Source organism: Aegilops tauschii, chromosome 5 (assembly GCF_002575655.3).
Source record: "Aegilops tauschii subsp. strangulata cultivar AL8/78 chromosome 5, Aet v6.0, whole genome shotgun sequence".
In the NCBI taxonomy this organism is placed as follows: Eukaryota; Viridiplantae; Streptophyta; class Magnoliopsida; order Poales; family Poaceae; genus Aegilops; species Aegilops tauschii.
The window spans coordinates 343,709,651-343,734,235 of NC_053039.3; the positions used below are offsets into that span (position 1 = coordinate 343,709,651).

General features: G+C 47.8%; 2 protein-coding genes across 2 annotated transcripts; one reads left to right on the plus strand and one right to left on the minus strand.

Moving 5' to 3' along the window:
• Positions 1-17,954: 17,954 nt before the first annotated feature.
• LOC109772460 (auxin-responsive protein SAUR76) lies at positions 17,955-18,784 on the minus strand. Its single transcript, XM_020331145.4, has one exon. It carries the CDS (start codon positions 18,696-18,698, stop codon positions 18,267-18,269), a length of 432 nt encoding a protein of 143 aa, XP_020186734.1. The 5' UTR covers positions 18,699-18,784; the 3' UTR covers positions 17,955-18,266.
• Positions 18,785-19,290: 506 nt separating this feature from the next.
• On the plus strand, positions 19,291-19,867 carry LOC109772493 (uncharacterized). Its single transcript, XM_073499115.1, has one exon. The coding sequence runs from the start codon at positions 19,307-19,309 to the stop codon at positions 19,865-19,867; it is 561 nt and encodes a 186-aa protein (XP_073355216.1). The 5' UTR covers positions 19,291-19,306.
• Positions 19,868-24,585: the final 4,718 nt, after the last annotated feature.

Consider the following 24,585-nt stretch of genomic DNA (forward strand, 5'->3'; position numbering starts at 1 on the left):
ACCCGCCCCTTCCTTCAAGCCAGTTCTCTCTGGTAATTTTCGTTTTGATCATGAACTTATAAGCCGAGCTCACCGAGAACCGTCCCTTCTTCTCCGGATGCCATGCCCAAAAGTCGTCTATGTTGCTTGTGCATACTGGAATTCTCAAGATTGCCTCCGCATCAGTTGGCAAGAAAACCGATCTAACAAGATCAACGTTCCTGGAGCCAGTTGCTGGGAGGAGTAGCTCGCAGACAAGTTCAGGAGGGTTTTGCACCAAAGACATGATTGGCCGTAGCGATCCCTCCATGGGAATCCAGTTATGATCCCATATGCTTATCGATTGTCCATTACCAATCCTTCGAATGATTCCTTGCTTAAGAATGTCTCGTCCTACCAAAACCGCTCGCCAAATTTGCGATGGACGAGAGCCCAGTTCTATTGGGGAACGTAGTAATTTCAAAAAAAATCCTACGCACACGCAAGATCATGGTGATGCATAGCAACGAGAGGGGAGAGTGTTGTCTACGTACCCTCGTAGACCGAAAGCGGAAGCGTTAGCACAACGCGGTTGATGTAGTCGTACGTCTTCACGATCCGACCGATCAAGTACCGAACGCACGGCACCTCCGAGTTCAGCACACGTTCAGCCCGATGACGTCCCTCGAACTCCGATCCAGCCGAGTGTTGAGGGAGAGTTTCGTGAACACGACGGCGTGGTGACGATGATGATGTTCTACCGACGCAGGGCTTCGCCTAAGCACCGCTATAGTATTATCGAGGTGGACTATGGTTGAGGGGGGCACCGCACACGGCTAAAAGATCAAACGATCAATTGTTGTGTCTTTGGGGTGCCCCCCCGCCCCCGTATATAAAGGAGCAAGGGGGGAGGTGCGGCCGGCCAGGAGGGGCGCGCCAGGAGGAGTCCAACTCCCACTGGGGGTAGGACTCCCTCCCTTCCTTGTTGGAATAGGAGAAGGGGGGAAAGAAGTGGAGGAGAAGAAGGAAAGGGGGGGGCGCCCCCCTCTTCTTATCCTATTCGGACTATGCGGGAGGGGCGCGCGGCCCTTGCCCTGGCCGCCTCTCCTCTTCTCCACTAAGGCCCACTATGGCCCATTAACCCCCCGGGGGGTTCTGGTAACCCCTCAGTACTCCGGTAAAATCCCGATTTCACCCGGAACACTTTCGATATCCAAATATAGGCTTCCAATATATCAATCTTCATGTCTCGACCATTTCGAGACTCCTCGTCATGTCCGTGATCACATCCGGGACTCCGAACAACCTTCGGTACATCAAAAACCATAAACTCATAATATAACCGTCATCGAAACTTTAAGCGTGCAGACCCTATGGGTTCGAGAACTATGTAGACATGACCGAGACACGTCTCCGGTCAATAACCAATAGCGGAACCTGGATGCTCATATTGGCTCCCACATATTGTACGAAGATCTTTATCGGTCAGACCGCATAACAACATACGTTGTTCCCTTTGTCATCGGTATGTTACTTGCCCGATATTCGATCGTCGGTATCTCAATACCTAGTTCAATCTCGTTACCGGCAAGTCTCTTTACTCGTTCTGTAATACATCATCCTACAACTAACTCATTAGTTGCAATGCTTGCGAGGCTTAAGTGATGTGCATTACCGAGTGGGCCCAGAGATACCTCTCCGACAATCGGAGTGACAAATCCTAATCTCGAAATACGCCAACCCAACAAGTACCTTCGGAGACACCTGTAGAGCACCTTTATAATCACCCAGTTACGTTGTGACGTTTGGTAGCACACAAAGTGTTCCTCCGGTAAACGGGAGTTGCATAATCTCATAGTCATAGGAACATGTATAAGTCATGAAGAAAGCAATAGCAACATACTAAACGATCGAGTGCTAAGCTAACGGAATGGGTCAAGTCAATCACATTATTCTCCTAATGATGTGATCCCGTTAATCAAATGACAACTCATGTCTATGGCTAGGAAACATAACCATCTTTGATCAACGAGCTAGTCAAGTAGAGGCATACTAGTGACACTCTGTTTGTCTATGTATTCACACAAGTATTATGTTTCCGGTTATTACATTTCTAGCATGAATAATAAACATTTATCATGATATAAGGAAATAAATAATAACTTTATTATTGCCTCTAGGGCATATTTCCTTTAGTCTCCCACTTGCACTAGAGTCAATAATCTAGATTACACATTAATGATTCTAACACCCATGGAGCCTTGGTGCTGATCATGTTTTGCTCGTGGAAGAGGCTTAGTCAACGGGTCTGCAACATTCAGATCCGTATGTATCTTGCAAATTTCTATGTCTCCCACCTGGACTAGATTCCGGATGGAATTGAAGCGTCTCTTGATGTGCTTGGTTCTCTTGTGAAATCTGGATTCCTTCGCCAAGGCAATTGCACCAGTATTGTCACAAAAGATTTTCATTGGACCCAATGCACTAGGTATGACACCTAGATCGGATATGAACTCCTTCATCCAGACTCCTTCATTTGCTGCTTCCGAAGCAGCTATGTACTCCCCTTCACACGTAGATCCCGCCACGACGCTTTGTTTAGAACTGCACCAACTAACAGCTCCACCGTTCAATGTAAACACGTATCCGGTTTGCGATTTAGAATTGTCCGGATCAATGTCAAAGCTTGCATCGACGTAACCATTTACGACTAGCTCTTTGTCACCTCCATAAACGAGAAACATATCCTTAGTCCTTTTCAGGTATTTCAGGATGTTCTTGACCGCTGTCCAGTGATCCACTCCTGGATTACTTTGGTACCTCCCTGCTAGACTTATAGCAAGGCACACATCAGGTCTGGTACACAGCATTGCGTACATGATAGAGCCTATGGCTGAAGCATAGGGAACATCTTTCATTTTCTCTCTATCTTCTGCAGGGGTCGGGCATTGAGTCTTACTCAACTTCACACCTTGTAACACAGGCAAGAACCCTTTCTTTGCTTGATCCATTTTGAACTTCTTCAAAACTTTGTCAAGGTATGTGCTTTGTGAAAGTCCAATTAAGCGTCTTGATCTATCTTTATAGATCTTGATGCCTAATATATAAGCAGCTTCACTGAGGTCTTTCATTGAAAAACTCTTATTCAAGTATCCCTTTATGCTCTCCAGAAATTCTATATCATTTCCAATCAGCAATATGTCATCCACATATAATATCAGAAATGCTACAGAGTTCCCACTCACTGTCTTGTAAATACAGGCTTCTCCAAAAGTCTGTACAAAACCAAATGCTTTGATCACACTATCAAATAATTTATTCCAACTCCGAGAGGCTTGCACCAGTCGATAAATAGATCGCTGGAGCTTGCACACTTTGTTAGCTCCCTTTGGATCGACAAAACCTTCCGGTTGCATCATATACAACTCTTCTTCTAGAAATCCATTCAGGAATGCAGTTTTTACATCCATTTGCCAAATTTCATAATCATAAAATGTGGCAATTGCTAACATGATTCGGACAGACTTAAGCATCGCTATGGGTGAGAAGGTCTCATCGTAGTCAATCCCTTGAACTTGTCGAAAACCTTTCGCAACAAGTCGAGCTTTATAGACAGTAACATTACCGTCAGCGTCAGTCTTTTTCTTGAAGATCCATTTATTCTCAATGGCTTGCCGATCGTCGGGCAAGTCAACCAAAGTCCACACTTTGTTCTCATACATGGATCCCATCTCAGATTTCATGGCCTCAAGCCATTTTGCGGAATCTGGGCTCACCATCGCTTCTTCATAGTTCGCAGGTTCGTCATGGTCTAGTAACATAACCTCCAGAAAAGGATTACCGTATCACTCTGGTGCGGATCTTACTCTGGTTGACCTACGAGGTTCAGTAACAACTTGATCTGAAGTTTCATGATCATCATCATTAACTTCCTCACTAATTGGTGTAGTCGTCACAGGAACCGGTTTCTGTGATGAACTATTTTCCAATAAGGGAGCAGGTACAGTTACCTCAGCAAGTTCTACTTTCCTCCCACTCACTTCTTTCGAGAGAAACTCCTTCTCTAGAAAGGATCCATTCTTAGCAACGAATGTCTTGCCTTCGGATCTGTGATAGAAGGTGTACCCAACAGTCTCCTTTGGGTATCCTATGAAGACACATTTCTCCGATTTGGGTTCGAGCTTATCAGGTTGAAGCTTTTTCACATAAGCATCGCAGCCCCAAACTTTAAGAAACGACAACTTTGGTTTCTTGCCAAACCACAGTTCATAAGGCGTCGTCTCAACGGATTTCGATGGTGCCCTATTTAACGTGAATGCAGCGGTCTCTAAAGTATAACCCCAAAACGATAGCGGTAAATCAGTAAGAGACATCATAGATCGCACCATATCTAGTAAAGTACGATTACGACGTTCGGACACACCATTACGCTGTGGTGTTCCGAGTGGCGTGAGTTGCGAAACTATTCCGCATTGTTTCAAATGTAGACCAAACTCGTAACTCAAATATTCTCCTCCACGATCAGATCATAGAAACTTTATTTTCTTGTTACGATGATTTTCAACTTCACTCTGAAATTCTTTGAACTTTTCAAATGTTTCAGACTTATGTTTCATTAAGTAGATATACCCATATCTACTCAAATCATCTGTGAAGGTGAGAAAATAACGATATCCGCCACGAGCCTCAATATTCATCGGACCACATACATCTGTATGTATGATTTCCAACAAATCTGTTGCTCTCTCCATACTACCGGAGAACGGCGTTTTAATCATCTTGCCCATGAGGCATGGTTCGCAAGTATCAGGTGGTTCATAATCAAGTGATTCCAAAAGTCCATCAGTATGGAGTTTCTTCATGCGCTTTACACCAATATGACCCAAACGGCAATGCCACAAATAACTTGCACTATCATTATCAACTCTGCATCTTTTGGCTTCAACATTATGAATATGTGTATCACTACTATCGAGATTCATCAAAAATAGACCACTCTTTAAGGGTGCATGACCATAAAAGATATTACTCATATAAATAGAACAACCATTATTCTCAGATTTAAATGAATAACCGTCTCGCATCAAACAAGATCCAGATATAATGTTCATGCTTAAAGCTGGCACCAAATAACAATTATTTAGGTCTAATACTAATCCCGAAGGTAGATGTAGAGGTAGCGTGCCGACGGCGATCACATCGACTTTGGAACCGTTTCCCACGCGCATCGTCACCTCGTCCTTGGGCAGTGTTCGCTTAATCCGTAGTCCCTGTTTCGAGTTGCAAATATTAGCAACAGAACCAGTATCAAATACCCAGGTACTACTGCGAGCTCTAGTAAGGTACACATCAATAACATGTATATCACATATACCTTTGTTCACCTTGCCATCCTTCTTATCCGCCAAATACTTGGGGCAGTTCTGCTTCCAGTGACCAGTCTGCTTGTAGTAGAAGCACTCAGTCTCAGGCTTAGGTCCAGACTTGGATTTCTTCTTTTGAGCAGCAACTTGCTTGCTGTTCTTCTTGAAGTTCCCCTTCTTCTTCCCTTTGCCCTTTTTCTTGAAACTGGTGGTCTTATTGACCATCAACACTTGATGCTCCTTCTTGATTTCTACCTCCGCAGCCTTTAGCATTGCGAAGAGCTCGGGAATCGTCTTATCCATCCCTTGCATGTTATAGTTCATCACGAAGCTTTTGTAGCTTGGTGGCAGTGATTGAAGAATTCTGTCAATGACGCTATCATCCGGAAGATTAACTCCCAGTTGAATCAAGTGATTATTATACCCAGACATTTTGAGTATATGCTCACTGACAGAACTATTCTCCTCCATCTTGCAGCTGTAGAACTTATTGGAGACTTCATATCTCTCAATCCGGGCATTTTCTTGAAATATTAACTTCAACTCCTGGAACATCTCATATGCTCCATGACGTTCAAAACGTCGTTGAAGTCCCGGTTCTAAGCCGTAAAGCATGGCACACTGAACTATCGAGTAGTCACCAGCTTTGCTCTGCCAGACGTTCATAACATCTCGTGTTGCTCCTGCAGCAGGTTTGGCACCTAGCGGTGCTTCCAGGACGTAACTCTTCTGTGCAGCAATGAGGATAATCCTCAAGTTACGGACCCAGTCCGTGTAATTGCTACCATCATCTTTCAACTTTGCTTTCTCAAGGAACACATTAAAATTCAACGGAACAACAGCACGGGTCATCTATCTACAATCAACATAGACAAGCAAGATACTATCAGGTACTAAGTTCATGATAAATTTAAGTTCAATTAATCATATTACTTAAGAACTCCCAGTTAGATAGACATCCCTCTAATCCTCTAAGTGATCACGTGATCCAAATCAACTAAACCATAACCGATCATCACGTGAAATGGAGTAGCTTTCCATAGTGAACATCACTATGTTGATCATATCTACTATATGATTCACGCTCGACCTTTCGGTCTCAGTGTTCCGAGGCCATATCTCCATATGCTAGGCTCGTCAAGTTTATCCTGAGTATTCTGCGTGTGCAAAACTGGCTTGCACCCGTTGTAGATGGACGTAGAGCTTATCACACCCGATCATCACGTGGTGTCTAGGCACGACGAACTTTGGCAACGGTGCATACTCAGGGAGAACACTTTTATCTTGAAATTTAGTGAGAGATCATCTTATAATGCTACCGTCAATCAAAGCAAGATAAGATGCATAAAAGATAAACATCACATGCAATCAATATAAGTGATATGATATGGCCATTATCATCTTGTGCTTGCGATCTCCATCTCCGAAGCACCGTCATCGTCACCGGCGCGACACCTTGATCTCCATCGTAGCAACATTGTCGTCTCGCCAATCTCATGCTTCTACGACTATCGCTACCGCTTAGTGATAAAGTAAAGCATTACAGAGCGATTGCATTGCATACAATAAAGCGACAACCATATGGCTCCTGCCAGTTGTCGATAACTCGGTTACAAAACATGATCATCTCATACAATAAAATTTAGCATCAGGTCTTGACCATATCACATCACAACATGCCCTGCAAAAACAAGTTAGACGTCCTCTACTTTGTTGTTGCAAGTTTTACGTGGCTGCTACTGGGCTTAGCAAGAACCGTTCTTACCTACGCATCAAAACCACAACGATAGTTTGTCAAGTTGGTGTTGTTTTAACCTTCGCAAGGACCGGGCGTAGCCACACTCGGTTCAACTAAAGTTGGAGAAACTGACACCCGCCAGCCACCTGCGTGCAAAGCACGTCGGTAGAACCAGTCTCGCGTAAGCGTACGCGTAATGTCGCTCCGGGCCGCTTCATCCAACAATACCGCCGAACCAAAGTATGACATGCTGGTAAGCAGTATGACTTATATCGCCCACAACTCACTTGTGTTCTATTCGTGCATATGACATCTACGCATAAAACCAGGCTCGGATGCCACTGTTGGGGAACGTAGTAATTTCAAAAAATTCCTACGCACACGCAAGATCATGGTGATGCATAGCAACGAGAGGGGAGAGTGTTGTCTACGTACCCTCGTAGACCGAAAGCGGAAGCGTTAGCACAACGCGGTTGATGTAGTCGTACGTCTTCACGATCCGACCGATCAAGTACCAAACGCACGGCACCTCCGAGTTCAGCACACGCTCAGCCCGATGACGTCCCTCGAACTCCGGTCCAGCCGAGTGTTGAGGGAGAGTTTCGTCAGCACGACGGCGTGGTGACGATGATGATGTTCTACCGACGCAGGGCTTCGCCTAAGCACCTCTACAGTATTATCGAGGTGGACTATGGTGGAGGGGGGCACCGCACACGGCTAAAAGATCAAACGATCAATTGTTGTGTCTTTGGGGTGCCCCTGCCCCCGTATATAAAGGAGCAAGGGGGGAGGTGCGTCCGGCCGGGAGGGGCGCGCCAGGAGGAGTCCAACTCCCACCGGGAGTAGGACTCCCTCCCTTCCTTTGTTGGAATAGGAGAAGGGGGGAAAGAAGTGGAGGAGAAGAAGGAAAGGGGGGCGCCGCCCCCCTCTCCTTGTCCTATTTGGACTAGGGGGGAGGGGCGCGCGGCCCTTGCCCTGGCCGCCTCTCCTCTTCTCCACTAAGGCCCACTATGGCCCATTAACCCCCTCGGGGGTTCATGTAACCCCTCGGTACTCCGGTAAAATCCCGATTTCACCCGGAACACTTCCGATATCCAAATATAGGCTTCCAATATATCAATCTTCATGTCTCGACCATTTCGAGACTCCTCGTCATGTCCGTGATCACATCCGGGACTCCGAACAACCTTCGGTACATCAAAAACCATAAACTCATAATATAACCGTCATCGAAACATTAAGCGTGCGGACCCTACGGGTTCGAGAACTATGTAGACATGACCGAGACACGTCTCCGGTCAATAACCAATAGCGGAACCTGGATGCTCATATTGGCTCCCACATATTCTACGAAGATCTTTATCGGTCAGACCGCATAACAACATACGTTGTTCCCTTTGTCATCGGTATGTTACTTGCCCGAGATTCGATCGTCGGTATCTCAATACCTAGTTCAATCTCGTTACCGGCAAGTCTCCTTACTCGTTCCGTAATACATCATCCTGCAACTAACTCATTAGTTGCAATGCTTGCAAGGCTTAAGTGATGTGCATTACTGAGAGGGCCCAGAGATACCTCGGAGTGACAAATCCTAATCTCGAAATACGCCAACCCAACAAGTACCTTTGGAGACACCTGTAGAGCACCTTTATAATCACCCAGTTACGTTGTGACGTTTGGTAGCACATAAAGTGTTCCTCCGGTAAACGGGAGTTGCATAATCTCATAGTCATAGGAACATGTATAAGTCATGAAGAAAGCAATAGCAACATACTAAACGATCAAGTGCTAAGCTAACGGAATGGGTCAAGTCAATCACATCATTCTCCTAATGATGTGATCCTGTTAATCAAATGACAACTCATGTCAATGGCTAGGAAACATAACCATCTTTGATCAACGAGCTAGTCAAGTAGAGGCATACTAGTGACACTCTGTTTGTCTATGTATTCACACAAGTATTATGTTTCCAGTTAATACAATTCTAGCATGAATAATAAACATTTATCATGATATAAGGAAATAAATAATAACTTTATTAGTGCCTCTAGGGCATATTTCCTTCAAGTTCTGCCGCTAAAAAGTCAGTGTTGGGGAAATAAAAGGCCTTCAAAATTCTTGCGCTCAAAGATGATGGGTCCTGCAGCACCCTCCAAGCCTGCCTAGCCAAAAGTGCTAGGTTAAAAAGTTCAAGGTCTCTGAATCCCAGTCCTCCTAAATACTTAGGCCTTGTCATTACTTCCCACGAGACCCATGCCAGCTTCCATTGCCCCTCTTTGCATCCCCACCAGAATTTCCGGATGATCGAATTTATATGCTCGCATAAACCTCTAGGGAGCTTGAAACAGGACATGGAGTAGACCGGTATGGCTTGTGCAAGCGATTTAATCAAAACCTCCTTTCCTCCGGCAGACAAACACTTGCCCATCCATCCTTTTACATTGTCCCATACATGATCACTCAAATGTTTGAATGTGCCTTTCTTTGAGTGTCCAACATCTGTGGGCATGCCAAGGTATCTGTCACTTAAAGACTCATTAGGGACCTAAAGGCATCCCTTGACTGCATCTCTCACAATCTGCGGGCATCCTTTACTGGAAAAAATAGATGATTTGTCCCTATTAATCCTTTGGCCCGAGGCCATGCAATAAGTATCCAAAAGGTGTGACACAGCTTCTGCTCCATCAACACTCCCCTTGAAGAACAACAGGCTATCATCCGCGAATAAAAGGTGGTTCACCGACGGAGCCACCTTGATGCCGCTGAGTTGGGATGATCCATTCTGAGATTTTAACAGGCACGAAAGGCCCTCTGCTGCCAACAAGAAAAGGTATGGAGAGATTGGGTCTCCCTGGCGAATACCTCTAGATGGTTTGAACTCCTCCAATTTACTTCCATTAAACAAAACTGAGAAAGAAACCGTTCTGACCATATTCATTACCGTATTGATCCATGATGCTGCGAAACCCAACTTCCTCATGATGGCTTCCAGATAATTCCACTCCACTCGATCATATGCCTTCATCATGTCAAGTTTGAGAGCACAGTAATTATTGTTCTTTGACTTATTCCTCTTCATAAAATGCAAACACTCGTACGCTGAGATTATGTTATCAGTAATGAGTCTGCCAGGCACAAAGGCTGACTGTTCTTCGGAAATAATCTCAGGCAGAATAGCCTTCAACCGGTTAGCCAAAACCTTTGAAGCAATCTTGTAAAAGACATTGCATAAACTAGTCGGTCGGAATTGAGACAGAAGAGTTGGTTTTGATACCTTAGAAATTAAGACCAGGACCGTATCATTGACACACTCCGGGCTCTCTTCTCCTCGAACTATACTCAGTACCGCACGTGTGACCGCAGCTCGATGTATGTCCCAATGCCTTTGGAAGAAGTGCGCGGGGAACCCGTCAGGCCCTGGGGCCTTGGTTGGGAACATCTGAAAAAGTGCTTTCTTCACTTCGTCTTCCTTATAGGGCACCAAAAGAGTGTCATTCATGGCTGTTGTAACCTTTGAGGGTACATGTTGGAGAACCTCATCTAGTCCCTCCACCCCCTCCGAGGTGTATAAGGTTTTATAGAAATCAAGAGCTAACTGTTGCATCTCCGATAAATCATCTGTTAACTGGCCATCCTGCTTCTGCAATGCTTTTATCAAGTTTTTGCGCCTTCTGTTCGAAGCTCGAAGATGGAAAAAATGTGTGTTCCTATCTCCCTCTGACAACCATGCCACCCTTGATCGTTGGCGCCACATTATCTCTTCCCGTAGATATAACTCGATCAAGCGATCATTTGTTTTAATCTCTATATGGCTCGGTGCAGTCCTCAACGGATCATTTCTTAGTCGTTCCAAGTCTCTCTTCAACCTCTTTATTTCTGCCTTGACACTGCCGAAAGTGGACTTGCTCCACTCGCCCAAATTATTGGACAAGGACTGCAAGTTAGCCCGAACTTCCGCAGCCGTCAGATTAGGGCCATTCGCCTCCCATGCATGCTGAACCGTGGGGATTAACTCGGGGTGCGTGTCCCACATGCATTCGTACTGGAACTGCTTATTAACTTGCTTGCTTCTGTCCGGTGGATCAAGCATCAACCTGATGGGAGAATGATCAGAAGTTGTGGCTGTTAGATGCTCCACAACCGCTAGTGGAAAACGAGCACCCCACTCGGGCGTGCACAGCGCCCTATCAAGTCTTACTCTCATGTAAGATCCCCCTGTCACTTTCTTTTCAAACGTCCATTTATGACCCTGAAAGCCAAGATCGATTAATCCACACACGTCAACTGCATCGCAGAATCCTTGAATCTGAGATTGACTCCTCTGGCCAATCCCCTCGTGCTCATCATAACGGAGAACCTCGTTAAAACCCCCCATACACACCCACGGTATGTTTTGGAGGGCTGATAAGTTTTTCATTGTGTCCCAAGTTCTATGCCGGAGGTGCGTTTGTGCCTCTCCGTAAAAGCATGAGAGCCTCCAAGGATCACCCCCAAAATCTGAGATTTGCATCTATGTGGTACTGCGAGTAGCCTAAAATCTCGATCTTTATTTCATCATTCCAATACAAAGCTAAACCACCGCTACGACCGGTGGAACCAACATCAAACGAAGAATCAAAACCTAAAGTACTTGATAAGTTTTCAGCTCTATCTTGACCAATTTGTGTTTCAACAATGCAAAGTACTCTAGGGGCAAACTTTAACACGATTTCTCGCAGCTCTTGAACTATCGGGGCGTTGCCTAGTCCCCGGCAGTTCCAGCTTAAGCAACTCATTGTGCTCAGCGGTCCTCCGCCGGGGAAGCCGCCGTTTTTGCATCAGAATTCTTCAGAACCACCAAGTTCTTCCTCCCACTTGAGTTTAGTGCCTTCTCTGACTGCTGTGTTAACCTTGAGCGTTTTGGGTCCTGTTTCGGTGGTGGGCTAGGAGGGACATCTGCAGCACTACCATTATTTTTCTCAATAGGAACAAGCTCTAGGCTTGTGCTGGACGCTGCAGTTTTTGGCACACCTACAACCTCATCAGAAGCCCTTTTGCGACTAGCATCGCTCTCCTCCATATCAGTATCCTCACCCTCCTTTGCATCAACTTGCGGTTTCAGACCAGCTCCGCCTCCCCCTCCATCATGGCCCCAGGGTTTTTGCCCCTTATTGCGGCGTTTGGAGCCCCATGCCGTAGTAGTAGGAGCCCGCAGGTTCTTGAAAACCAGGGCCGAGGGAGGGTGCACACCATCGCCATGCTCGTTGAATTCGTGACCCATCATACCACAGACCTGACACCAATCCGGAAGCCGCTCATATTTGACCGCAAAGATCTCTCTCTGGCCACCTCGAATGATCGGTGTCGCTTTCTTCAGCTGCTTACGGACATCTAGACGGATTCTCACTCTATAAAAGTTCCCTTCAAAATCAAAAGATGCTGGCTCTGACTCCACAAACTCACCAATCTTAGCCGCCAATGCCTTCACCTTTCCATGGTAGGCAATGGGGGGGGGGGGGGGGTCGAGAATCCTCGCCCAAATTTCAAACTTAAAAAGCTCGATCGACGTGGGTTTTGAATAACCATCATAAGGTTCAATGATGACCGGGTGACCCCGAAAGTGCCATGGACCCCCAAGAGTCACTCTTTCCCAGTCTCCTAGGCACTCAAACTGCACGATGAACAGATTATCTTCTAGGGTTTTGATCTTGACTCGTCTAGCGAGATCCCATGCTGACCTCATGTTGCGGAAAAACCAGTAGGTGCTAAAGGTTTTGTCGATGTGAACACGAACCAGAATCATCCACCGGAGATCCTCCTCCGGTGGCGCGTCGTCCTCCTCGAAGACAACGTCATCCAGGTCATCCTCCTCTAGGGCGAGTTCCTCCATGAGATCCTCAAGCTTCCCCTTCCCCTTGCTACCAGACGAGCCCGGAGTACCTTGTGTTGCCATCGTCTCAGAAAACTTGGATCCGATCTCGCGATCTCCTTGCCGCCAGAAAACAACGTAAAACCCTAACGCAAACCGAAACACCTAACCCCCCACCAAGGCCGGGTAGCGGTACTAGACAGCCCCGTGATCAGCCCGAGCGGAGAAGATCAGACGGACGGCTGCGAGAGATAAAGTTCTCTACGTCGCCGGTGGAGGCGAGAGAAAGAAGAAAACCCTAACGAGAGGAACACCGTGGTCGACTAATTCAGTGATGATGGTGGTGGCGCTGCATCCTCACCCTGTGGGGAGCTGATGGCCCATGGCGCATGCAGATCCGGAGTGAAAGCCCATGCGCCCAGAGACGCGACAGTGCCGTGAACCATGCAACCCCATCCCTCCAAAAAAAAAAACATGCATGCATTGCAGCCCCTGCGGGTGGGTCTTCCGTATGCCGGCCGGACCGAGATATATCGGCGCCATCCTCCCCTGCCCCATCGCGACGCACGCGCGACCTGCGATTCTGCGCGCGCCATGTTCGCTCGCAGGCTCATCCATCTTCGAACGTCGATGCGCATGTGCGACGCGGTACCATCTATCTATCCCGGGCGCCGTACCGTCGGCACAGTCGAGAATAGGGAGCGGCTAGCTAGGAGTCGTCAGGTCACTGTGCCGCTCCTACTTGTGTACCGTGCCAGGACGCTCGAATTAGTTGCGCGGCGCAGGTGACCACATGCTACTAGATGTTTTTGCCTTTCCTTTTGCGCAGGTGACCACATAGATAGATAGATAGATAGATAGACGTTGTGGTCACTCACACGTACCCGCTAGCCAGCAATAATCGCCCGCTCCCATCCCACGTAGTAAATCGAACGAACAGTACTTGGCCGGGTTCATGGCACTGCACGCCCACTCTCCTCCGTTTCCACCCCGGTCGACCGTCTGACCGACGCTCTCGGTCGGTCGTCGGTGACGCACGGCGTCCCTCGCGCGCAGCCCCGACACGAACACGCCGCGGCACACGGGGCCCGAAAGGCGGGCGCGACCTACCGCGGGGCGGGAAGCTGGCGTAAATGCGGCCGTGGTCACGACTCGCGACTGCATACGGGTACTACGTCGTACGCACCACCCACGCGGCACTGTGGCCGTCCGTGCCCACGCGCCGCCCGTGTTCCTCGCCGCGCGCACATGCCCCGTCGCCATACGCCCTCCGCACCGCTACACTACGGCGACCGTTCAACCGTAGACGATACTCGCGTGTGTGGAGATCCGGGGCTGCGATCCTCCTGCCCCCGGGCCGTCTTTGCTTCCTCCGTGTGAGTTCCAGCGCTGGCTATATCCGGCAGTACTCCGGTTTGCCAGGGCGTCACCGTCGGTGCAGGCTGCCAGCGCCATGCATGCAACCACGCACGCGAGGTCGCGAGCTAGCGCGCTCCATCCGTCGCGGGCCAGGCCGACGACATCCCTATCGGATACGCTTTATCAGTCAGTTAGTTGCTCGAGCTGACCCGTCAACGCCCGCCCGGCTGCGTTTGCCTCTCTCGGCCTCGCCTCTCAGCACCACATACGGATACAGCAGACAACTCCATTTATTGATGACAGGCACACTCACAATTAGTTTGTCCTACTTGTCACCTGAGTTCACTAACTAATCAGTAGAATAGAACCAACTCTAATTAGACCACTTCGAGCGTGCACATCATATCGTTTCCAGTCGTCTTCACCTTCATATTCTTCACGTGCCATACGTTGATGGCCCAGTATTTCCAGCTGCATGCTAGCACATTCATATGCACGCAGAGAAGATGGCAGTACGATCGAGTTGAGAAGCGGGTGCACCGCCGCGTCAGAACCCTCATCGCTCCCTACCTCTCCCCGGCATTATTCACGTTCTTAGCTGGTCGAGAGAGACGCCAGTACTGGCACCAAAGCATAGTTAGGTTGGCGCCACTGCGGCGTCGCCATCACAGAGATCCGCACCGGCAAACCAGCTTGTCACGCCGCGCGCGCACGCAGGGCTAGCGTCTAGCGCGCCACTCGTACAGTACAAGCACCTTAATTGTCTGCCCGGCCGGTTGCTTACCGGTCGTCAGGAGAATACTAGGCGAGCACTGTGCGAGCCTTCGTTTCTTCTCTGCTTTAGCGGCGCAGGACGCCCGACTGTAACCAGCCGCGTACCTACGTACGTGCAACAGTCTCTTCGGCTTCAGCTTCAGCACGTACAGTACGTACGTACGTACTATGGCACAGTATTTCCGTTGCGGCCGGCCCCGGACCTCCGTATTGTTATCTACAGTAATCAATGAGGCGCCGGCGTGGTGATCATGAACTGATTAAGACTAAGCCTAGTTGACACTTGATTAGTCGATTCTACACATGATTAAGTTGCCACCATGTTGTACGGTCGAGCTTGCTAGCGAACTGCCAGCATGCATGCATGCGCAATTAACAAATGAGAGGCTTAAACATCGAGGATTAATTAGAGAGCAATGGCCTCCAGCTAGTACCACAACGCTCTCACAACTCCGTCCGTGGATTGCGTCAGTTAAGGATAGTGTTACGGACGCGGGCGTCGGTTAAGGAAATGGACCGGCGACCTACCTGCTGGAGCTAGCAGCCAACTAACGTGACCGATCGATCGAACCGGCCGGCCGGCCGGCTATAGCTATATAGCTAGCGCATCCATGGCCAGCACGACTATACGTACTGAACCTTACCTTACCCTAGCTAGCTAGCATGGGTACATGTACGTAGAAAAACCAACCGTTGAAACCAGCCTTTTCTGGGATCGACCGGTTCAATATATGGAGGTGCTCTCCGATCGCACATGCATGACTTCAACCAGATTGGACGTTCATTCTCAGATTCCATATTTAATTTCTGTAGTACTACGTAGCTAGGACAATCTACCTGCTCGGTCGATCGGCACGATCGGTTAGAGTAACTCCAACGTGGCGATCCATTTCGTTCGTGCACGCTTGTGTGGGTCGCGACAGACAGAAAAGTCGATACAATGCGCAGGTAAATTGTCCTAGTTACAGTAGCTCCAATGTTTGGTGAAGTATATAGTATCACTGGCACTGCTAGCAATGCGGACGTCGGCCCCTCGCCGTGCATGCATGCCATCCGATCCTTTAAAGAGGGTCAATTGTCATGAGCTGCACAATGCCAATTCAATCGCAACCAGCTTTAAAACGGAAAATGGTTAGATTAACATACTACAGTACTACCATGAGTGCGCCCGTGCGTAGTTTAATTATTAGTTAGGGGCAGAGCTTCTTTAAATTTTGGTAGTAACAGCGGATGACTGGCCTACCGCGCGCACTTTTAGTCCAACAGCGAAGGCGTTCAGCTTGTCCCCGACACGTATTATTTTATGCAATGTGTTTGCTTTAGCCCTAGCTTAATTAGCTCCGGAGTCGAGTCCCACTCCCGCCACCATCCATCAATCATCAGTTGGCACCAGCATTTGTATTAAAAAATAAACTACATGATCTGCTACTAATGATTTGTGTTAGTAATATACACGACCAGTCAATGGATGAGAGGGCCGGTTGGGGGTGCGTGGAAAATGCCATAAGAGCGACTCAAATAGGGTTTCTGCTTTCATGTAGTTTTTCTTTTTCTTTTTGAGAGTTGTTTTCATGTAGTTAGTTCTATGTAGCGATTAATGCAGGGATGATGAGTTATTCAGTAATGTTGAATATATATTACTCTTTCGGTTTCATATTAATTGTCGCTCAAACATACTACTCCCTCCGTCCATATTAATATTAGTTGTCGCTCAAATAGATATAGATGCATCTAACACTGAGGTAGTATATGTCATCCATCGATCGGTTGCTGAGTTTTAAGAAAGTTGTACGTGCTAATCAACCAGCTGCTGCTACAGCATTTTGCAAAGAAGAATTGAGTTAGTTTACTGTGGCTGCTGGGTTGGGTATGGATGCGTACGTGGTCCAACTCCAACGATGTTCAAGGGGACCAAATGCTTTCCCTCACCAACCAACTTAAATGGCCCTGGTTAGTACGTCCAAATACATGCCCAAAAGTTGTCCAAAGTTGTCATCATCCTCTCCAGACAATTAATCAACCGGATTAAGCGCAGGCCCGTTACTAAGCATGCGTGCATGCATGCAAATACGAACCATGCAAAGGGAAGAGAAAAGGAAGCTCCATGACAGCCAGGAATTGGACGCGCGTACGTAGCACCCATCATCTGACTCTGCACCGAACTTCCACTTACTTAAAACCCTCTGATTGGATTAGATTAGAATTTGCATGGCGACCAGTGTTTGATGGGTCTTGGTGCTGCTTCGGCGACTAGGCTGTGCGTGTTGCTTTGTGCATGCGCATGATGGCTAATTGATGGCCAAGTTTGGAGAAAGTTTGATTCAAGTTGCCTTTTTTGGCTTGTTTTTGAACGACCCACAGCTTTCTCACATGCATCTTTCGATCTTGAGCAGCTTTGGACGGTGGAGATAGGCGCTGTGGATGGAACGCGAATGTAAATGGCTTTATCGTGTCTTGTCTCTGTGGGACTTTGTAAACTGCACGAGATCATTGTCCCACCAACGCCAACCTTCAGCATTCTTGATTGGGTTTTTGTTACTCTTGGCCCCGGAAGAGATTCAGCTGTGCTCACATCAACTCTGTCTTGACATTCCGCTACCAGCTACTTTGTTGAAAGAAGATGAAGCACTGCATCTTGATTTTCTCCTGTCAATGACATCTTGTCTGTAGCAGTTTTGTCGGCTGGTGAAAATGCCTTCAACTACCAGCCAAAAATAATAATATCTACTAGTAGATGACATTTCCAGAAATCTCAGGAAAGAGATTCGAAAGGAATGTATCGATCCCAGAAGGAGATGAGCTTGCATACACCGATGGAAATGTACGTGGATGCATTGATCCCTACATCTTATACATATCTTATTGAAAGAAGAGAGGAAAAGAGAAAATGATTAATAAGAAGAATAAAAGAAGCTACCACACCAATCATTAGGGAAATTGATTAATAGCCCCAGAACAGCATCATTCTTGGGCGCGCGGTAATTGCGAAGCTAATCCCCGAATTACCACGAACGCCTCAAGGTTAAATAAATCTCCACACACAACTTAATTACCCACTCACGTCGCCCTCGGTGCACGCTTGACAGGCGTATTATATTACAACTCTACCCCTAGCTTAAAGAAAGAATTACCAAATTGCCCCCTATAGAGGCCAGGCCACCAACTCTGGCGAGCTTGGCGCCGCCAGCTGCGGATGATGTGGGCGGTTGGCCGGCCGGCCGGCCGGTCAACACGCGTAGTACTCGACGAGCTCGTCCAGCGACTCGGGCTGCGGGTCCGCGTTCTCCAGCATCCAGAGGAGGTGCTCGAACAGCACCACCTCGCAGCCGATGATGGTGCCGCCGGCGCCGTCGCCGCCCACGCCGCCGCCCGAGCGGTCCACGAGGTTCTGGAACAGCGGGTGGCAGACGAGGTCGGCGGCGATGAGGTAGCGGCGGCGCGACTTGCCGACGTACACCGGGTGGAGGCCCGGGGGCACGCCGTCGGCGCCGTGGAACGACGCCGCGCCGCCCCCGCCCCCGCCGACGCCGCGGCCCCACGGGTCCTCCTCCTCGCCGCCGCCGTGCGACACCGCCGAGGGCGTGCGGGAGATCCGGCTCGACGAGTGCCACCGCCTGATCATGCACTTGAGCTTGCTGCTCAGCCCGCCCTTCGCCATTGGAAGCAGAGAGAGATGGAGAGGATGTTCTTGGGGTTCAGTCGGAAAGAGAAAGGAGGCGTAGGGATGACTTGCAGGGTCGGGGAGGTGGCGAGAGGTTATATATAGGAGGCGGAGGGGAGGCCGGCTGTGGACTGGCGGGATGGAGACCGGTGGGAGGGCGAGGGTCAAGGTGTCGGGGGCGGTGCATGGCATGGTGATGATGGTAAAACCGAACCTGGAGGAGAGGAGAGGGAGTATTTGACAAAAAAAACTACCACATTAGGGGTTGTCGTCCCACAGAACTACCACATTCAAAAAAGTGACTGATAACTATCAAAAATTTCTAATTTTGTGACTAAAAACTACCACTTTTAAAAAATGACCGGTTTAGATGATTTAAACACGTTTATGACATGCGGGACCCACCCTTCAGGGGTGACGTGGCGGCACAGTCAACTCTGTTTATTTTGATCGTTAAGTTGACCGTTATGCCAGGTGGGGCCCACACGTCAGCAGCCTACCGCGAGTGGAATATCCGCCTCGTCGCGGGCTAACCCTCTCTTCTCCCCCGATCCCCACGCCATTTCGCCGTGCCCGCCCGCCGCCGCCGCCGCCGCCGAAAAACCATGGCTTTCTCCGCGCGGAGGAGCCTCGCCACCGGCCTCTCCCGCCACCTCACCCGCCGCCTCCACCCCTCCCTCTCCCACCTCGTCCCCTCCTCCCACCACGACAACAACCATGAGGACCCGTCCTCCTCCTCCGCCCCCCGGTTCCCCACCCAGCAAGCCCCCCTGCACTTCCCCTCCGGCGACCTCCGTCGGCGCTCGAGATCCCAGGGCCTGGCCCTCCCGCTTCCCTTCGGCACCCACCTCGCGGCCCACCGCGGCTTCTCCACCTCCTCCCTCGGACCGCAGATCGATGGGATCCTCACCGACCCCGCGGCCGGCCAGATGGATGTCGCCGCGGGCGTCCTCTCCGACGCCGAGGCCTCGGTCGCGCCCGCCTTCCCGTTGCCCTTCCCGGGGGAAGTGGCCGCCGCCGCCGCAGACTCGTTTCCCCCGGTCGCCGCCCTACAGTACGCCATCGACGCCGTCCATTCGTTCACTAGCCTCAACTTAACGGTCAAAATAAACAGAGTTGACCGTGCCGCCACGTCACCCCTGAAGGGTGGGTCCCGCATGTCATAAACGTGTTTAAATCGTCTAAACCGGTCAGTTTTCAAAAGTGGTAGTTTTTAGTCACAAAATTAGAAATTTTTGGTAGTTATCAGCCACTTTTTTGAATGTGGTAGTTCTGTGGGACGCCAACCCCTAATGTGGTAGTTTTTTGTCAAATACTCGAGGAGAGGAGAACAGTGGGGAGGCAACTGGCCGCCGCCCCGTCGGGAAGTGGTGATACTCCGTTTGTGACGGTGCGAGGTATCTGGCCGTCCGTCCGTCCGTCTCTTTCTCTCCGGTTGGCATGCAGCACGGCAGCGCAGACCCGAGTGTGAATTTGCGAGGACCGTGACATGTCCATCGTCAGGTAGTACGCCGAGCTGATATCCATCACATTTATTTAGATTTAAGCCGTATATGCTCATCGCCGGCCACTTGCACGAGGCCACAAAAATGGCTGTGGAACTTGTCCGTGAGTAGAAGTGCATCTGGCAGTGGAAAGCGGATGCGGAAGCGGATTTGGGGCACGCAAGTGCGGGGGCACCGAGTCCCTCGGACGTGATTTTTTCTTTCGGCTTTTGATTTTCAAGCTTTCATATATTTTGAATAAAAATTTAAATTAAGTTATGTTTTCATACTAGTGTTTCTCGTGACGTGGCCTTTTAAATAAGATTTATTTTAAATATGTTTTAGGTAGGGATGCTGCGCCATCCCCACCACCCCCCCCCCCCCCCCCCCCTCTCTCTCTCTCTCGCTCGTACCATCCCCTGATCCCCTGGTCTATGTTATTTCGCTGATCATCAATTAAAAAGAAAAATGATTCAGGTAGAGTGCTTTGCCCCCCGTGACCTTCAAAAAAAATGTTTTAGGTTTTAACTTTTAAAACTTAGTACGAGCTACATACAAAATCACGATTTCTTTTTGCGTGTGACTGACAAAAAATGTCTTAAAATTTTATCTATGACACTTAATAAAAACAAGTAAAAAATTGCAAGTTTCAGATGAAAAACCGTAAGTTTCAACAACTAAAACTTAATTTACTGTGCCCCTACTGTGCTTGGCATGTGCATGCCCCCGCACCTGCGCGCCGGTGCGAATTTTCGTGTGAAAAGCCACAACCTATCGAGGAGCAGAACGTAAGGCTACCTCAACCATCTCTGTTCCAGGATCGTATGATTTTGTACCTCGTCCGTAATGTACTACTACAACTACTACTACTCTTTTTCTCCTGTTGCTCTCTTGTCGAGACAGACAGACGTGGCATTGGCCACAGATTGCGCTTGCTCCTTTTGGAGCCCAGCTGTGCAAAAGCACCTCGCCGCTATACGTGTCACACTTAGCAAAGGTTATTGGTTAGTTAGGGTCTGAACCCTAAAGAGATTCTTGCCTGTTTTCTGTATATATGTGAGCCAACCACATGTTTTCGCATCAGATAAACAATTGCCATTAATCAATCAAGGAAAGGAAAGTTTGTAGGTAATTAAGACGGGACTTTTGCAACTTGGAGCTAAGTTTGTGGTTCATTTACCTATCATGTATCATCAGAAGACAATTAAACACCTTTTCTTTCTGGGCACTTTTGCACATTCTATAGTCAGTCATATGTACTTGTCTCATAGTGTCATCTAACACGTAAGTATTAGTGTTTAGTTCTCCATGGAGTGAAAAGTGTGCTAGAAAAGTGTCAACCACTATATTTTTTCTTGCCATCAGCATTATCCATGAGAATATCTGTATATATAGTTTCTTAATATTGAAAGGAAACAAAACACCTGCTTGTGAGTGCTCTCTCTTCCTCTCTGTTTCACACACAGAAACCTAGACGTCAATCACCACTAACCCTCCGGTCGTCTCACCCCACCCTAGGCCCCTCTCCCTGCTCCCATATGCCCCCTCCCCAAGGAGGTGGCGTGGACTCGCCCATGGTACATGTGGCTCAATTCTACCCCGTCACTGTCGCCACCAGTCGAGGTGGCGGTGGTCCCTTACCAGTAGGAAGGCGTGGTCTTCTTTCCAATGAGAATAGTTGGGTTTGGTCGATGTCTTTTGGGATGGCTGCAACCAACAGACATGCAGTTGCGACGCTCCAGATGTGTGGATGACATGGTGTCCCTTGGCTTATGCGCTCCATTGATGTTTTGCAAGTGCACATGGTTAGTTTATAAGCACGACTCATGAGAACTATTGTAACCCAGTTTACATGTTAAGTCCAAAGAAGCCAAAGGAAGGAAACTATCAGCCTCGCAACTACGTTGTGACGTACACAACTACGCTTGCACTCAAACCGTAATTCGGAGATCGTCTATTGTATTAGTTGCTAGGTGAACTAGAACATAAAGTAAATAGTAAGACAAATGGTGAAGTAAACTATGGAGGTGAAGCATTTAATTGACCGGAGGGGGTGAATGGGAGATTTTTATCAAATTCTTGGAAAGAAGCTATTTCTTCGAAGAATCGACAAGGTAGGTGGTACTGAAGAAATACTTGCAGAATTGAATAGGCTAAGCATGCGACCAACAGTCGTAGAGGAGAGAAATAGAAGAGAACGCGCACGGACTCGCTTGCCTCGCCTGGCCGGGCTCAGGCATGGGCCGGGACCGGGTGGCACGTGATGCGGCTTGAAACTACGTCGGTATTTCCCAAAGAGGAAGAGATGATGCAGCACAACAGCGGTAGGTATTTCCCTCAGTGATGAGACCAAGGTTATCAAACCAGTAGGAGAACCAAGCAACACAACGTAAACAACACCTGCACACAAATAACAAATACTCGCAACCCGACGTGTAAAAGGGGTTGTCAATCCCTTTCGGGTAGCGGCGCTCAACGGACGTGAGAGAGAGTTGTACATATTGATAGATCGAATGCCAAATAAAATAAATTGCAGCAAGGTATTTTTGTATTTTTGGTTTAATAGATCTGAAAATAAAAGGCAAATAAAATAGATCACAAAGGCAAATAATATGAGAAAGAGACCCGAGGGCCGTAGGTTTCACTAGTGGCTTCTCTCGAGAAAATAGCAAACGGTGGGTGAACAAATTACTGTTGGGCAATTGATAGAACTTCAAATAGTCATGACGATATCCAGGCAATGATCATTATATAGGCATCACGTCCAAGATTAGTAGACCGACTCCTGTCTGCATCTACTACTATTACTCCACACATCGACCGCTATCCAGCATGCATCTAGTGTATTAAGTTCATGGAGAAACGAAGTAATGCAATAAGAACGATGACATGACGTAGACAAGATCTATTTATGTAGAAATAGACCCCATCGTTTTATCCTTAGTAGCAACGATACATACGTGTCGGTTCCCCTTCTGTCACTGGGATCAAGCACCGTAAGATCGAACCCACTACAAAGCACCTCTTCCCATTGCAAGATAAATAGATCAAGTTGGCCAAACAAAAACCAAATATCGGAGAAAAAATACGAGGCTATAAGCAATCATGCATATAAGAGATCAAAGAAGACTCAAATAACTGTCATGGATAAAAAGACAGCTCTGATCATAAACTCAAAGTTCATTCGATCCCAACAAACACACCGCAAAAAGAGTTACATCATATGGATCTCCAAGAGACCATTGTATTGATAATCAAAAGAGAGAGAGGAAGCCATCTAGCTACTAACTATGGACCCGAAGGTCTACAAAGAACTACTCACGCATCATCGGAGATGCACCAATGGAAGTGGTGAACCCCTCCATGATGGTGTCTAGATTGGATCTGGTGGTTCTGGACTCTGCGGTGGCTGGAATTGATTTTCATCAACTCCCCTAGGGTTTCTGGAATATTGGGGTATTTATAGAGCAAAGAGTCGGTTCAGGGGGCACCCGAGGTGGGCACAACCCACCAGGGCGCGCCTGGCCCCCCTGGCGCGCCCTGGCGGGTTGTGCTCCCCTCGGAGCACCCCCAGGCGCTTCTCCGGCCAACTGGATGTCTTTTGGTCCAAAAAAATCCACAAAAAATTTCACTGCATTTGGACTCCGTTTGGTATTGATTTCCTGCGATGTAAAAAAACATGCAGAATACAAAAACTGGCACTTGGCACTATGTCAATAGGTTAGTACCAAAAAATGATATAAAATGACTATAAAATGATTATAAAACATCCAAGAATGATACTATAACAGCATGGAACAATAAAAAATTATAGATACGTTGGAGGCGTATCAACATCCCCAAGCTTAACTCCTGCTCGTCCTCGAGTAGGTAAGTGATAAATACAGAATTTTTGATGTGGAATGCTGCCTAATATGTCATCTCATATTCTTTTCTTTATAGCATGGACATTTGGACTTTTATATGCTTCAAAGCAATAGTCTAGTTTTGACATGATGACTTAAATACTCAAGCATATCAACAAGCAACCATGTCTTTCAAAATATCAATGCTAAAATAAGTTATCCCTAGCCCATCATGCTTAATCATTGATCCATTCATGAAACATACTCGCATATTAGCTACACCCAACACTCAAGTACAATCATAGTGCCTCCTAGTTGGTGCTTTTATAAGAGAAGATGGAGACTCAAATTCATAATAAAAATTGCATAAAGTAAAAGAAAGGCCCTTCATAGAGGGAAGTAGGGATTTGTAGAGGTGCCAGAGCTCAAAGCGAAAAACTTAGAGATAAAAACATTTTGGGAGGTGTGCCTTTCCCACCAACGAAAACGACTTAGAGTTCCCAACACTTTCCATGCTAGATATATCATAGGCGGTTCCCAAACAAAAAAATAAAG